At 36.9% G+C, this 14,352-nt stretch overlaps 1 protein-coding gene across 4 annotated transcripts in view; it reads left to right on the forward strand.

Annotated features, from left to right (window-relative positions):
• Positions 1–14,352, forward strand: part of CTNNA3 (catenin alpha 3) — a 470,553-nt gene that overhangs the window by 36,732 nt on the left and 419,469 nt on the right. For all 4 annotated transcript variants that reach the window (XM_054071284.1, XM_054071288.1, XM_054071285.1 and 1 more), the window contains exon 5: positions 1,141–1,260. In XM_054071284.1, coding sequence (XP_053927259.1) covers positions 1,141–1,260 — 120 coding nt within the window. The remainder of the gene's footprint in view (positions 1–1,140; positions 1,261–14,352) is intronic.

Genomic DNA, 14,352 nt, shown 5'->3' on the forward strand with positions numbered 1-14,352 from the left:
ATAAGACTTACCTTTATGTAAGATGGAATTTTTCTGGTTTGGTTTAACATGCGTAGTATCAAGGATGTTTATATACTAATTTTTCATAAAAATATATAATTGTAAAGTTGCGAGATAGATCTCCCCAAGCTTTATGCTTAAAATTCAATTCATTTGGTAACTCTTTTACAAAGATGGTTTATAGCATAGGTTAACAAGGAATGCATGAGGTTGCCAGAAGTATAATATGATACAAATGAGTTTGAGAAATCTGTGTTATGTCTGGTGATGAAGTTTGAAAATTGTTTCAGGAAAGTTGGAAGGTGGACCATTGGAAAAGCAGAAACCTGTTGTAAATTAGTTGAGCTTTGTAAATGCCTACATGGACCAATCTATGACCCAAGACTCCATTGCAATAGAACATCTTTGAACCTATCGGGAGTAAAAGAACGTTGCTGAATTGTTTCCTTCCTAACTGCAGCAACACTTAGTTGACACTGAAGTGCAGTGCTTATAAGAGGAGAATATGGAAATGTAACTGAAATTTCCTTTCTCTTTGAATACCAGTACTGTTTTTAATAACAGTGCATGGACAAAAGAAGCTTTAAATTTCAGATAATGAAGGGTATCTAATGCTGTCGCAGCTGTTGTACAGAATGTGCCCATGTTGCCTAAGGTGAGTATCCAGTCTTGCAAATTACTCTTAAATATGTTAACTTCATAGGGAGTACCCTGTTATATGTGAGATCTACTGTTATGCTTGATTGAATGAGGAGTTCATGGTCTGTGTAATGTTGTATACGCTTTTATTAGTTGAAAAAAAAAATTTAAAACTATATGAATATTTTCCATCCTCTAACATGGCATAAAGAACTAACCTTTAGAGGTTGTGTTGATTGCTAACGTTTTGTCTTATGCAAAGTCTGACCTCTGAAGTTAGATTAAAGGATTTAATTTAAACAAACAGGGCAAATGTAATACGCTTTGAATTTTGGGATTGATTAAAAAAAAATAAAAATATTCTAGGAATACCTAAAATCGGTATGCTCAAGAGGTAACACAGCTCCATAACATTAGTATTTAGTAGGGTAAAGTCCTAATGCAATGAAAAATACAGCAAGTGTGTGAATAATGGTATTTCTTTTTTTTTTACCATCACAGTTTCAAAGAACATTTGAATCTTTAAGAAATGTGTCCAATAAATCTGATCTACAGAAAACATACCAGAAGTTTCGAAAAGATCTAGAAAATCTTGATTATTTGGCCTACAAACGTCAGCAGGTAAGAACGTGGAAGCTTGGCAGGAAGATGTAGAATACTGGGCATAAACATGATGGGTGGTAACACTGATGTTTTTACAGACTCGTGGTTCTGTCTCTAAGGTTTTATGTGATGTAAAGTCATCATGAAACCAGTAGGGGGGATGGCAGTTCTATTTAATGCATGTGATGTTGAACTCCATGTTTTGTTGATTTCTGAATGGAGAGAAAGATAGGTAAAACAAGTAAGTGAGGCTTAGCAGACTATTAAACTTTGCATTAACACATTTTTTTAACAAAGGGTATAAAAGTACTGTTTGAGTTTTTTGACTCGAAAAATGAACTAAATCCACATAAGTTAATGGAATCAAATATTGACTGTGCATGTAAACTTCTATTTTCTTCATGAAAAGTGAATTTGCAAGGCTAGATTGTGTAAAACTTTGAACTGTACATGGCCTTTGACTACTGCTTGCGAGATCCAGGTTAAATTGCATTCTTAACATGTATTTAACGTTGGACATGCTTTGTCAGGTATGCATGGCTTCTGTGAAAATGTCAGCTCTCATAATGGGTCTTAATTCTTTTTTACCATCTTGGTAAAATAAGATTTTTGCCTCTTTCAGAGCATACTGATGATATGATCTAATATTTCAGTGTGGAGGCGGTTTTGTTTTATATTTTTCTGAATTCTGTCACTTGGTGTCAGTGTTGTCAAACACTTTCCTTGAGGGCAGATCACAGTTGTTTATATCAGGTAATTGATTAGGTAGTTAAAAATCAGGAAAAAGCTCAGGGACAGATGGTATCTGAACACATGAATGTTTGATTCTTGAGACAGAGAGGTCAGGGAGCAATTGGCTTGGGTGAGTTTCAGTGTGGTGGGAGCTGTTATTCTGGTAGCGCTATAGCATAGTTGTTTGTGCCCTTTGACATGGGGCTGCCAGCAACCAAAAAGCAGTGTTTTAACTGGCAACTAATGTGGGTTTGTGCTATCTGATCTCATAATTATGTCAAACATAATAAATGTCACATTTGCAAGGACTTAGAGGGTTTCTGAGCCAGGGAAGTGTAAATGCTATAATTGCTTCTCAGGCCATCATCGCACTTTTATCAGGATCAGCTTTCTGTAGTCTGAATTCTGACTCTTGACTTCGAAATTCCTTGATCTTTCAAGAGATATATATCTACCGCTCTAGCTGACCCTATATGCTTCAATAACATAATTTCACCTTGAGCAGGGCATCTTTTCTCTTGGTTTTGGATATTAACTACCCTTCCCATCTCAATACTTCGCACTTCCAAGCCATTTGGAGAATTTCAACATCCTCATTCACTATAAGGCATGTGTATTTCTCCCCGTGCTGTTTCTGCTCTATATTTAACTGTATTGGCAGAAGCCTTTGCATTTGGAGGTGCTAAAGATGCATTAGGTGTAGAATCACTTCCTGCTTTCAATTACAGAACAGAAGACGGACTGTTCTGTTCTGTGATTGAATCTTTCTAAACTGTTATACAATACTATTAAGGAACTAAACTACCAAAGGATGAAATTAATACAAAAGTCCAGCCCCTAACCGAAAGCAAGTGAGAGAGACTAGAGATGTGTCTTAGCTAATTTGCATTGTATACCTGATAAGTAGTTTCATGATTTTCTTGATTAGTACTTTACCTGGTTTTGCTACTGAAATTTTAATAGAACTTGCTGGAGAATCTAGAGTGAGGAATTTGAACAGCTGACGATCTATTTATTATAGAACATGCTTTGAATTGTCCCGCTTTGAAAAGGAAGTGATATCTCTGTGAAAACATTAAGGTTTGGTTTGATTGCTGTACAAAAATCACAGACCTGGATTGGGGTTGCAACAACCCTGTGTTTGTGACATTTGTATCTGAGTTTGCGGAGTGTGCAGATTTAATTGATGACGACTTACATGCTTTCTTACTAGATTAAGGATATATTAATAGCTGCACTGGCAAAATGTTGAGTCACTACCATCTGCTTGAAGACAAACAATTGTATACAATATAAATATGAATCCATTCATGGTAAAGCAAGTCTTTAATGTAATCAAATTAATGAATATTACTTTTAAATGAAATATGATTATCTGCTTCTGTCCCTATGTTTTAGACACGAGACATAAAGTGTAATAAAGCAATATAATTCTTCAGCAGTGAAGTTTACAGGACAGATGGGAAATTGAAATTGTGCTTTTTAAAGGATGTTTAAAATGACCCATGTTGACTCTGATTTATAAATATAGACTAAACTCCTATGAGTGGTACAAGTATGAGGCAAACGTGTGGGATGATGGTTTATATTAGGTAATTTTTAACTGGCAATTTTTGGAATGGAGTGGAAGGCCTTGAGTTTTCATATGGCCAGCAGATTGCCGACAGAAATGTCTCCTTAAAATAGGCAGTGAGGTCAAGAATTCAAACTTTCTTTGAGGGTTCTTTTGTATCTAAATATTAACATATCTGCAATATGAATGTTTCCAGGGGAAATGAGATAGGACAAAATGATGAAGTACTTTGGGCAGAGGGGACTCAGTGATGGATCTCACCCCTCTCCTTGGGATACTGGAATAGGTGCATGCTTCCTTTTTTCTTATATAGGACCTTGTTCCTATTGAAGGGAAGTTGTCAGTATATTGTTCAATGGAAACAGTACTGGTTTAAAGCCATTCATTATAAAAATCTTACTGTAAGGTCATTTCAGGAGTGTTCGGCAATAGCTACAATAAAAATGGATTTATAATCAAATCTAGTGGTGTTTAGCACCTGTCAAACTCAAATTAACGCTGCTGCCACTGTTCTTAGTGTTATCAGTGCCTTAGGATGCCTGTAGCAGTGCTGGCTGCAATTCAAAGACAATTAGTTTTTGCCTAGAAGTCTCCGGCAAGGTGGTAATCTAACAGTTGACAGCAGAGCTTTAGTATGTAAACACACACAAAACCAGTGTCCTGTTGTAAAGGTATGCTGATTTAAGCTTTACTTAATTTGATTTTGCTTGTATGCCCTCAAGGTAATTGTTAGAGGACTGAATCTGCATGAAACCATTTTGGTTATGCCATTTTAGATTTTTTTCAGGGCTGCTTTCTGATGATTGTTGTATTTAGAAATATTTTAAGTAGTTGTGTTAGAAACCAAAGGAGTTAAGGGCTGTATCTGAGATATTTATTTGGCACACAGTAATTTACTTTGCTTATGGAAAATAATGCTTCTAGGAGATGGAGCAGAGCCCTTAACCTATTTTGGTTTGAAGCAGTCCATTGTACTGCAGTTGTCTTCATGATTATACAGGTCAAATTTATATTTTAAAAATATTTATTTTGGAATGAAGACTTATTTTTATACAGTCAGATGGCATTTCTCTTTGTTAAAATGGAATAAGTGCACTCTTATTCTCTACCTTTGATTGTTCATTTTGCTTTTTAAGATAGATAGCCCGAGCATGGTATTTCTTCCCCAAAGTGCTCTACTCCAGAAACTGGAGCAAGTTTTGAAAAGAGATCATGACCTGTCAACTGGCAGGTTTATCATGTGACTGCAATTCAAAAGGGCTGGGAATGGGAGGGAATTCAGGATAAGGGTAAATTATTTGTTGTCAGGAAAACAATGATGGAAAACTTAGGGAGCTCTGTCATTGTAGCTTATCTGGAAAAGGCTATGGCTTGGAAATATCACAAACAAAGGTACTTAACTAAGTCTTCTAGTACACAGAAGTGTGACAAGGTTCAATGGATGGCAATGAGAAAAGTTCAAACCAGAAAGCAAATGAGCATTCTTGACAATTAACTACTGAGAGGACTCAGTTAAGAGGTCCAGTACATTAATCACTACTTGTAGCCTTCATATCCATAATCCACGCCTTTCTAAAAGATGTGCAGTAACTGAGATGCAAGTCAAAGGGCAGGAATTATTATGGAAATTTGTAAGGCTTGTGCTGCTCAATGAATTTGAATGAGAATGCATATTTTTTTCTAGACTGAAGTATGACAGTACATTTGCTTGTATATTTGAGGGTAAAGGCAGCATTATGTCTTTTGTATTGTCATCCTGGATTAAGAAATGGGTGAGTTTGTTTACTTTTGATTGCCACTGTGCCACCATCCATTCTTCTCCAGGGCTGGATGTGTTGAGATCTTGTTTAGGAGTTTTCGAACAAGCCTAGCACTTCACTTTGGATGCAGTTTTAAGGACAGAAATGCTTTTGATTCCCATAGGCTTTTTCTGAAAATGCCTTCTTTCCTTTTCTTTAATACTTAGTCATACAATATAAATTATGAAATGCAAATATAGGTTGTATTTCCAGTATTCTAGCTTATTATCTCTCCTTAACATAAGAACAACTATCTGTCATGTTGTTGTGTAATTAAAATACTTGATTATGCATTCATTTTAGAAAAAACAAACAGCAAATCGGGGTCTCAGTAGCTAAGAGTGAAAAATTATGACATTTCTGTTTTTAGCCACCTGACATTCCTTGGTAGTTCCATAACTATAGCTCTGTAATTTAGTCATTGCTTCTGTCTCTCCTTTGTCTATAGTTTGCTTAATGAGTGAGCAGGTTTTCCTTTCCCCTGCCCGCCTGAAAGTGCTGATATTCCCTTATTTACAATTTTCTAATTATGTATTCACAGTGGAGGGTGGAAGACTTGTCACCTATCAATTTTGCCAGTGCATGCACCATAGTTTTACAGCTCAGCTCTTCAATTGGATTTCTGTCCATAGTGCTGGTCTTGCTTAATTTTAAGCTGCAAGCAGTTCATATCTCCACGGGCACAATTTTTCTGCCTGTGCGTGGGAGCCAGACCTCTGAGAAAAAGTCATGCCTTTTGAAGGAAGGAGAAATCAAATGACAAGGAAAAAAGAGACAGAGTATTTCTTTAAAAAAAAAAACCCAACTGGTTGGCAGCTTCTGTATTGTTTGGGTTTTTTTGGGTGTGTGTGTGATGATATGGAGTGCTGGTGTGTTCACTTTGCAGCCGCATGTGGAGCGGGAGGAAGGTTTTGCTGGTTTTCTCCTAGATACAATTTTTATCTGTAGAAATCTGAGCATCAAAATTAGGTAAAATAGAGGGGAACCAAGCTGCTTCGTTGCATAGTTGGTTACATTTGCATCTAAGTGCCTGATACTTGTTCTGTGGTTAATGCCAAAGCTACTTGGTACTGCTGGCTGCAGAATCCAGCCTAATATTAGTCAATGGGATGAGGAAATAGAGTCAAATTTTAGTAAGCAATTGAAAGTGTAACTATAAAAAGGTACTCTAGTTTTAAAAGGTATTGAAATTTCTGCTGGAATTGTGTACGTTGTCAGACTCAAGAGCGGGTGGGATTCTTTTGTTGGGCCACAATAAATGTGTGTCCAGAACTGAAAGAGGAACCAGTTGCAGTTAATTGCTTTTTCCACAGCTGTGAGTAATGGATGAAATTTAAAGGAGCAAGGAGGTATATTTTTGCCTTCCAAATGTAAAAGGAGAGAAGAAGTCACTCAAATCCTGTCCAGAATCCAGTTATGAAGGTAGAGGCATGGAAGTCTTGCATGTCTTTGAAATATTTTCATGTGAGCTAGTGTGTTTTGGAATTGGGGGGAAATGAACAGAATTCTGGTTTATCTTGCATCCGGAATGAGAATTATGAGACATTACCCCCTTTCATGTAGTCTTCAGAAAATACAGGTAGTTATTATGTAAGGCTTCAGCCTCCAAGATAAGAAGAGCTGAATTATCATCTGAGGTGCTCGTGGCAAAAAGACCTCAAACCTTTGATATTAGAAGAGAAATTAAAAAATATAGGGGGGGGGGAGAAGTTCTGAAACATTTTTATATCTTTCATTAATAAAACCAATGGTGTTTAAAGAGGGTGAGATAGATGTGGGGGGTTTATCTAAACTTGCTGCTCACTTTTTTTAGGAAATAGAAGGGGACTTGAGTACAGGGCTAAAAAGGGTTGCTGCCGTCTGGTCTTTCCAAAGCTCACTCTGTTGCTGTTTCTGTGAAACAGTACTGTTTACCTACACCCCAAATATTCTCAGTTTGGGTAGAAGTTTCCAGTCTAGTCTTGTCTTTGATAAATGTAACTAAAGCATCTTGGGAGGCAAGGATTGATGATGCTTTAACTATGGAGTGCCCCAGTTATTTAAAACAAACAAACAATTCAAAATAGAGTATAACAGTGGGAAGGAAATGAGATTTTTCAGCTAAGCATTAAATTACAGTAACAGCTAAGTAATGTTAAAAGGGCATAACTTAAAAAGCTTATTAAGAATTTTGAGTGCATGCCAATGGGAACGTGCAAACACCACTGATTTTTTTTTTTACCTAAGCATTTGGTATGGTACCAAATGAATTTTGATAAGTAGTTATTTTATTTCAGTGGTATCTAGTGGCTCAGGATAGAACCCTGTTGTTTTTGTAGACTAGAAACAGATTGGTTTTTTTCCCCAAATGAAATACACTGATATTTCAGATGATATTTTTTCCTAATATGGGACAAACCCAGAATTTGTGGAATGAAAATGAGGTCAGAATCTAAAAAGAATGGTAGTTACTGATGCAACAATAACTTATAACAAGACAGTATCAATGTTCTATTAGGCAGTAATGTCTTCTCAATGAGCTAACAAAACTTTTTATACAGGAGTGAGGTGAGCCTTAAAAGGAATAATTTTCTGTTAATTGGTTTTGATTTTTCAGGAGAATTTATTTAAAGAATAAAGACTGCAAAGTATTTGTCAAGCAGATTTTAACAGTTGTCATAACTAATAAAACATAGTTAAGTAGTATAACTGTTTCATGTTGCTATTAGATGAGGCTGTGCTGCATGCTGAGCTCCACTGGCCACTTTTTCAAAAGTGATTGATTACCCTGACCTGGTTGAATCAGCTGTTAATCACCCACATCAGCCTAATGAATTCGTGTCCCACAATCCCTCAAACCTATGGTTAGTGGCAACATCATTCTCTCCTGGCTGTTTTCTCATTTACTTGCAAATGTTGAGCAAAGGTATTGGCTATTCCCTGTCCTGGACCTTGTACAGTTTGAAGACAGATCTGATCTACTGCTCTAAACGTGTCTGAGAAAGTAATGAGTAAGGTGGAAGGAAGGAAGGATAGTGAAAAAGGAATAGACAGATTTTCAGTGATAATCCAGGCAAGTTTCCAAATGGACACCTTTAATTTCACCCTGCTGCTCCTGTTCTCCAGCAATGCTTCAGCGTGTGGTTGAGTACAAGTAGTAAAAAGCGTCATTTTGCAGATAGTGTGCTGTCTTTTGAAATAATAGTTGATCTTCAGGCACAAACTATACTAGTGTGTTTTAATTATTTAGTCCTAACCAAAAATTTGGGAAGATAATTTCTTTCCGATACAATCTACTTACATACAGGGGGGTCCTTGCTGAACCTTTTTACTACAACTTAATTTGTACCCACCAAGTGGTTCAGGGTGTGGCTGTTGCAACTACCTGCAATGTCAGTAAGCCTAAGTTTAGATGTTTAGTAATTACTGATGCTCAAGAGAAGTGCTTATAATCTGATGAAACTGTAAGTATGTGGGTTAGGCAGTGTGATGGATAAAGTGTGATCTTGTGGAACAGAATAGAATTTTAATGATGGAAAACTGTTCAGATGAGAGACTACTGGAACCACTCCCATACTGGCCAGTATTTGGATTTATTTCTCTTTGGTTTACATGAAGAAAGTACAGTGCACATTTAGGATGAAGCAGAGATTTGAAGTCGAAATGCTCAAACATGAAGCAAAGTTACTTAAAATTAATTTGGTTAATTCTGTGAGCCTTATTCCTTCAACCTTTCCTAAGGCAACCTATTGCTGACTTAAAGCAGTATTGGATTTTGAGTGCACGCTGTAGAATGCAGTTCTCTATCCTAATAATTAGGAGTTTTAAAGATATTTCATGAGCTGCTGAAGATTCAGTGATGTTAACTGGACTTGGGTGCTTATGTTGAGAATCTAGGATTAACGCATGACTACTTGCCCTTATTTCAATAATAACTTTTCTGGTTTAAGTAATTTTAATTCCTCACACTTGCAAGGAAGTTGTAGGTAAAGAACAATTGATAAGGAGGTAAAACTGTGGGTGAGACAGGTACAGCGCTCTAACATAGATTATATGATTTAGCCAAGAGTAAAGTTGAAATAATGAATCTGTACATTACAATGCAAATGAATAATCTGTATATTAAAATGTACAAAGGAATAATTCTGTGCTGACTCTCTGAAATGGCAGTCATTACCTGTGAAATTTCTGGTATGGATAACTGGGAGTTGGTTGGTTTTTTTTAATTAAAAAGTTATGTTTGGGTATTTTTTTTTTTTTAATTGAGAGCATGAGACAGACTGACTTCTGTTCAAAAACTTTATTTTCCACAAATTCAGATTAAAGTTTCTATTCTGTTTGATACATGAGACTTAAACCATCATGGTCTAGTGAGTTTGATATTTGAAAAACCTTGTAAAGGGAAGAGACGTTACCCAGAATTACAAAGTGCTTCATTTTCTGGTCCACTGCAAACTGGGAAAAATCTTAATCTCTGGGATGATTTTAGAATTAGAAGTGATCAACAGCAGTCCTTATCTAAAAACGGTAATTCCCATATTAGCCAAATGCCTTTGAGGTATGCTGAGTTTTTCAGAGTAATTGGGAATGGTAAGAAAGCAGTCGTTTAAGAAGCATATATTGACTGGCGTACTTCAATTTTATGACATATTTTCTGATTAATGGAGGCTCCTCTGAATAGCGGGTTACTTTTTAGTAAACTTCTATATTGAGGAAATAATCAAGGATCATAAACGATCGTCTTTGCAGGGAACTCGTTTTGTACTGTCCTGCCTGCTTCCAATTAATAATTTATTTCATCCAGTGTGTCTGTTACAATCAGTAGGAATAGATCTATGTAATCCAGGTGGTCTATGGAGACTGTTTTAAGAATTACCATATTAGGTCCTCTGCCTTCCATTTTATTTCATTGACTTCATTACTTAGCTTCTATATTCTGACCTGACTTTATTTATACAGGTTTAAATGTGAGGTAGTTTTAGGAAGGTAATAGTGTTACAAACATAGACCACTACAGCTAAAGTCAGACTCTATTCTAATTAGACAAGAGCAATTTCAGTAAATTAAATATTTTAAAACTAAATTGCTTGCCTCTTACTTTGAAGCCTGGCTTTGTTCACTACCATCACACAATTCATGTGGATTGTGCTCAGAATGGACATTAAGAAGACACAGCAGTATTACTATTACTGTGTATTTCACTTTGAGATAACACAAAAACTTTAAAAAATTGTCATGTTTTGATGGTAAGGGTAGACTTATTCCACAGATATTTTCTGTGCAGGGAGTACCAAGATGGTGTGTGTTTTGTTTGGTTTTTTTGATTATCTGTAGGTGAAATACTATTGCCTTCCTGACTGTTTTGGTGTTTGGGAGAGACACAAAGCATTCTACCTTTTAGAAGTGTACAAAGAACAGTAGAATCAGGAGGGCTCTTTAACAATTCCCTATTTTTTGACAATATTTTCCCAATAGAGATTTTACATGATATATATGAGAACCAACATGTAGCTTGTTTTAAGCAGTCAGAACACTGTCTTATTGTTCCTGCCAAGACAAAGCTAAACTGTCCCAGGGCAAACTTAAAAATGATATTATGCTGAAAATAACAGGGTCAGCTCTTTGGTAATGGAAGTTTCTGTGATTGTCACAATCTATTCTGTGTACAGAAACAAAGCTCGTTCTTTCCAGTTCTGATGTCTTATTTTAAAAGAAAAAAGAAAAGAACAAATGAAAGTACAAAAAAACCCCATGAAAGACTAAGTTAAGTTGAACTATGTACGATTAAACTAACGGAGAAACTACATGCAAAACTTCTACAGGAAAGATGAGTGTTTTGACAGGTGTGATAGAGTTATCACAACGTTTGTCTCATTCAACTAGTATTTTTCTTTTCTACTTTTGTTTGCTTTCTTCATTGCATCTACTGTTGTAGTTTTTAGAAAACAATGATGTTGCATGCATCAATGGGATTGTGGTCTTCCTAACTTCCATTCTAGTTTGCCCTCCCAGCTGATGTGCTGTAGTGATTGTCAGCTTCTGGATGCTGGAAATGGATCATGAACTCATTAGGAATCGCTTCCAGCAAATAGAAGTGCTAAACTCCTCTCTATAGACCTAGTCCTACTGTATTTATGCCAGATAATTTTGAACCTGGAACTTTGCCAGTAGACAAAGTCCCTGCAGTCAGAAGCTTTCTGCCTTCTCTTTGGAAGCTGTATCCTCTTTTATTGTATGTTTGGATAAGAACCTTGGAAAATCCTAACATGCCCATATGCATTACACAATGCCAAAAGCCTCTGATGCTTAAAGTAATCTAACTCTTCAGAAACTTTGTCATAATGCTCTGGACTTTGAATGTCGAGAGGCTGTGGACATGCCAGTTTTATGGGTTTTCCTGGGCTTGCCCTGGACTTTGTGAGTTTTTTTTTTTCAGTGTTGTGCCACTACACGTGGAGGACTCTGCTAAGAAGGTGCTAAACTTAGTTACAGAGATCATAGATGCACATGAACAACAGCAGGACGTGCTACAGTATGTGGATTGCTCAGGGACAGTATACACTGACTCAAAGCAAAGCACCAGTACTTTCCCTTGCTTTCAACGGCTGTTTTTTTCAGTTCTGTCCTTACTTGTGCAGTTATAACCTCTGGTATCTCAACTATTAGTTGATGAGTTTTTTCAGGGCTGAGCTTAGACATAGGGCACTGTAAGCAATTGCTGAGATTGGCTGAATGAAGGGTTGAAGTATTGACATCCTCTCTGCTTGTGCTTCAGGTGGCATGGGACATGGGAGCAGAGCTCCTCTTGCATTCCCTGTGAGCCTGGGTTATTTGCATCTACCAGACTCTGCTTTTATTGAATTCCCCAAGACCCGGCGGAACACTGCAGCGTGCAGTTGTGTCTTGGACTTTTGCATTCTTTCTCTCTCTGATCTCGTAGATCTCACCAGAAAGGACTGGTACTCTGGCTTTTTTTGCATCCTGGGCTGCTGCATAGAATCTGAGTGGATCTATTTCATGTATAGAAGTTCAGTGATGCTGAAGATGTACCATGCACTCTCTAGTATTTTGTATAGCTGAGCATGAGGGAGAGAGGTGGGGTAGGAGATATGTTCTATAACTTTCTGAGAGCAGGTGGAAGGGGGGAGATCCTTCAATGTTTTTTGTGACACAGAATTTGTCTACATGCCCCTAGCTTCCCTTGTGCTGTTCTTAGGCCTTGGACAACACATTCAATACAGCCAGGCAAGCGATAACTCTTTTGAGAATGGATTGAACATGCTTCGGGCAAACTTTTGCTCACAAGATCCCGATAACTGTTGGATGACTTCCAGTGCCATCATCCATCCACAACTGCCTGAAATGCTGTGGCTGCCTGACAGCTTTATGTCCTTAGAACCCACTGTGCTAAAGACCTGGTCTTGGTCCTCCAATGAGAAGGACAAAACAGGCTTACCAAAATTATTTTTCTGCTGAAACGAAACTATTAGGGATTTTTTTTTTTTCCTCTAGAGAGAAATGCACAAGTCTGGCAGGAGAAATAAGGGTTTGTAGGCTACAGAACACAAAATTTACTTACGTAAAGCAACAGTGATCTTGTGTGCTGTTTGATAATGTTCTGTTAGGTTTAGATTTGTTGCCACCCCTTAAAAAGTAGTATTTCTAGTTTTCACACCTGTTTCTTTATCATGTCTCTTACCCCATTTATCAATGGCAGGAGTAAAATCTAAAATATTAATTTTTGGCTCCTAACTGTCAAGGGCAGGTGAAGGTAAATACATGAACAGGATTAATTGAAAACTTGCCCGAGAACAGGCTATCAGCAGCAGCAAAGCACTGAGACAATGAACTTCATCACTTATAAAAGACAACTTTAAAGTCTTTAAAATCTTTAAAATATGTCAGATCAGCTCATAGCTTCAAAGTGATTTCCTGTTACTGGCACACACTATAAGTACTTACAATGAAAATGGAGCACAAGGATGACCTAACAAAGAACACCAGTTATTTTCTAGAAGTTTTGTGTATCTTATGTGAAATTTTTTTACTGTGACTTTTCTTCTTTTACCACTTAAAAAATAATTTCCCGATTCTCTCTGTGAACACAGTTTTGATGAATGCGGCTTGGAGCTCAAGCACAGACAGACTGCTGTTGATATCTTTTTTTCCATCCATTTACCAGTGTGTTGCTGGGCAAGCTGCTTATCTTTGCCACTAACGTGTTAAAGCCAATCTGATTTTTGTTGCTGCTGAACCCATAACATACAGGTCCAGGTGAGGCAGAGGAAAATATACAAAAGAAAAAAAAGATACCAGCCAGCATGAGTCTTCCTGCTGCCACTGTGAGAACCAGCTATTACATGTTGCTCTCTCCTCTCAGTAAATCACCACAGTGAAGACTGTAAGAAAATGAAATACATCAAGGTTCCATCTTATTTCTTGTATGAATGTGGTCAGGGTGAAATGATTGTTCTCACTGCTGAATGAGGAAAAAGAATCGCAGCTCTAAACGTCACTGAAGGTAAAATAAAAATACGTTACGTTGTCGAATGTACAGCTGAAAAATCTGCTGTCTTCTGCGAATTGATACGTGAACATATAAACTCCCTGGTAATCTAATAACCCCTAAATAAGCCAATGCTTTTTCTACTAATGAACTGAAAATACATTTTTCTTGTCTATATGTATAATTAGTTACAGAGTTGGCCAGGTATTTCACGTTAGAGCGACTTCATAGGAGAAAAATGTTCCATCCTTAAATTAAGGTTTGGTTTTTTTTTTACTTATGGAATTGCATTTCAGGGGCATCAAATTGACTAAATTCAAGCTATTAAGACATGGATACTTTATATCTTAAACTGTGGCATTCAGCTGAATTCAGTACAGCTAAGGATGTAATATGAAGAGGGGAAAAAAGGAGTGGACTATTCAGAACATGCAGAAAGTAAAAAATTGGGGGAGGGCAAGGAAGCATCTACTGAAACTTGCATTAAGCAAGTTAGATTTATATCTAATGATAGATTTTTA

The sequence above is a fragment of the Cuculus canorus genome, chromosome 7, assembly GCF_017976375.1.
Source record: "Cuculus canorus isolate bCucCan1 chromosome 7, bCucCan1.pri, whole genome shotgun sequence".
NCBI classification, from domain to species: Eukaryota; Metazoa; Chordata; class Aves; order Cuculiformes; family Cuculidae; genus Cuculus; species Cuculus canorus.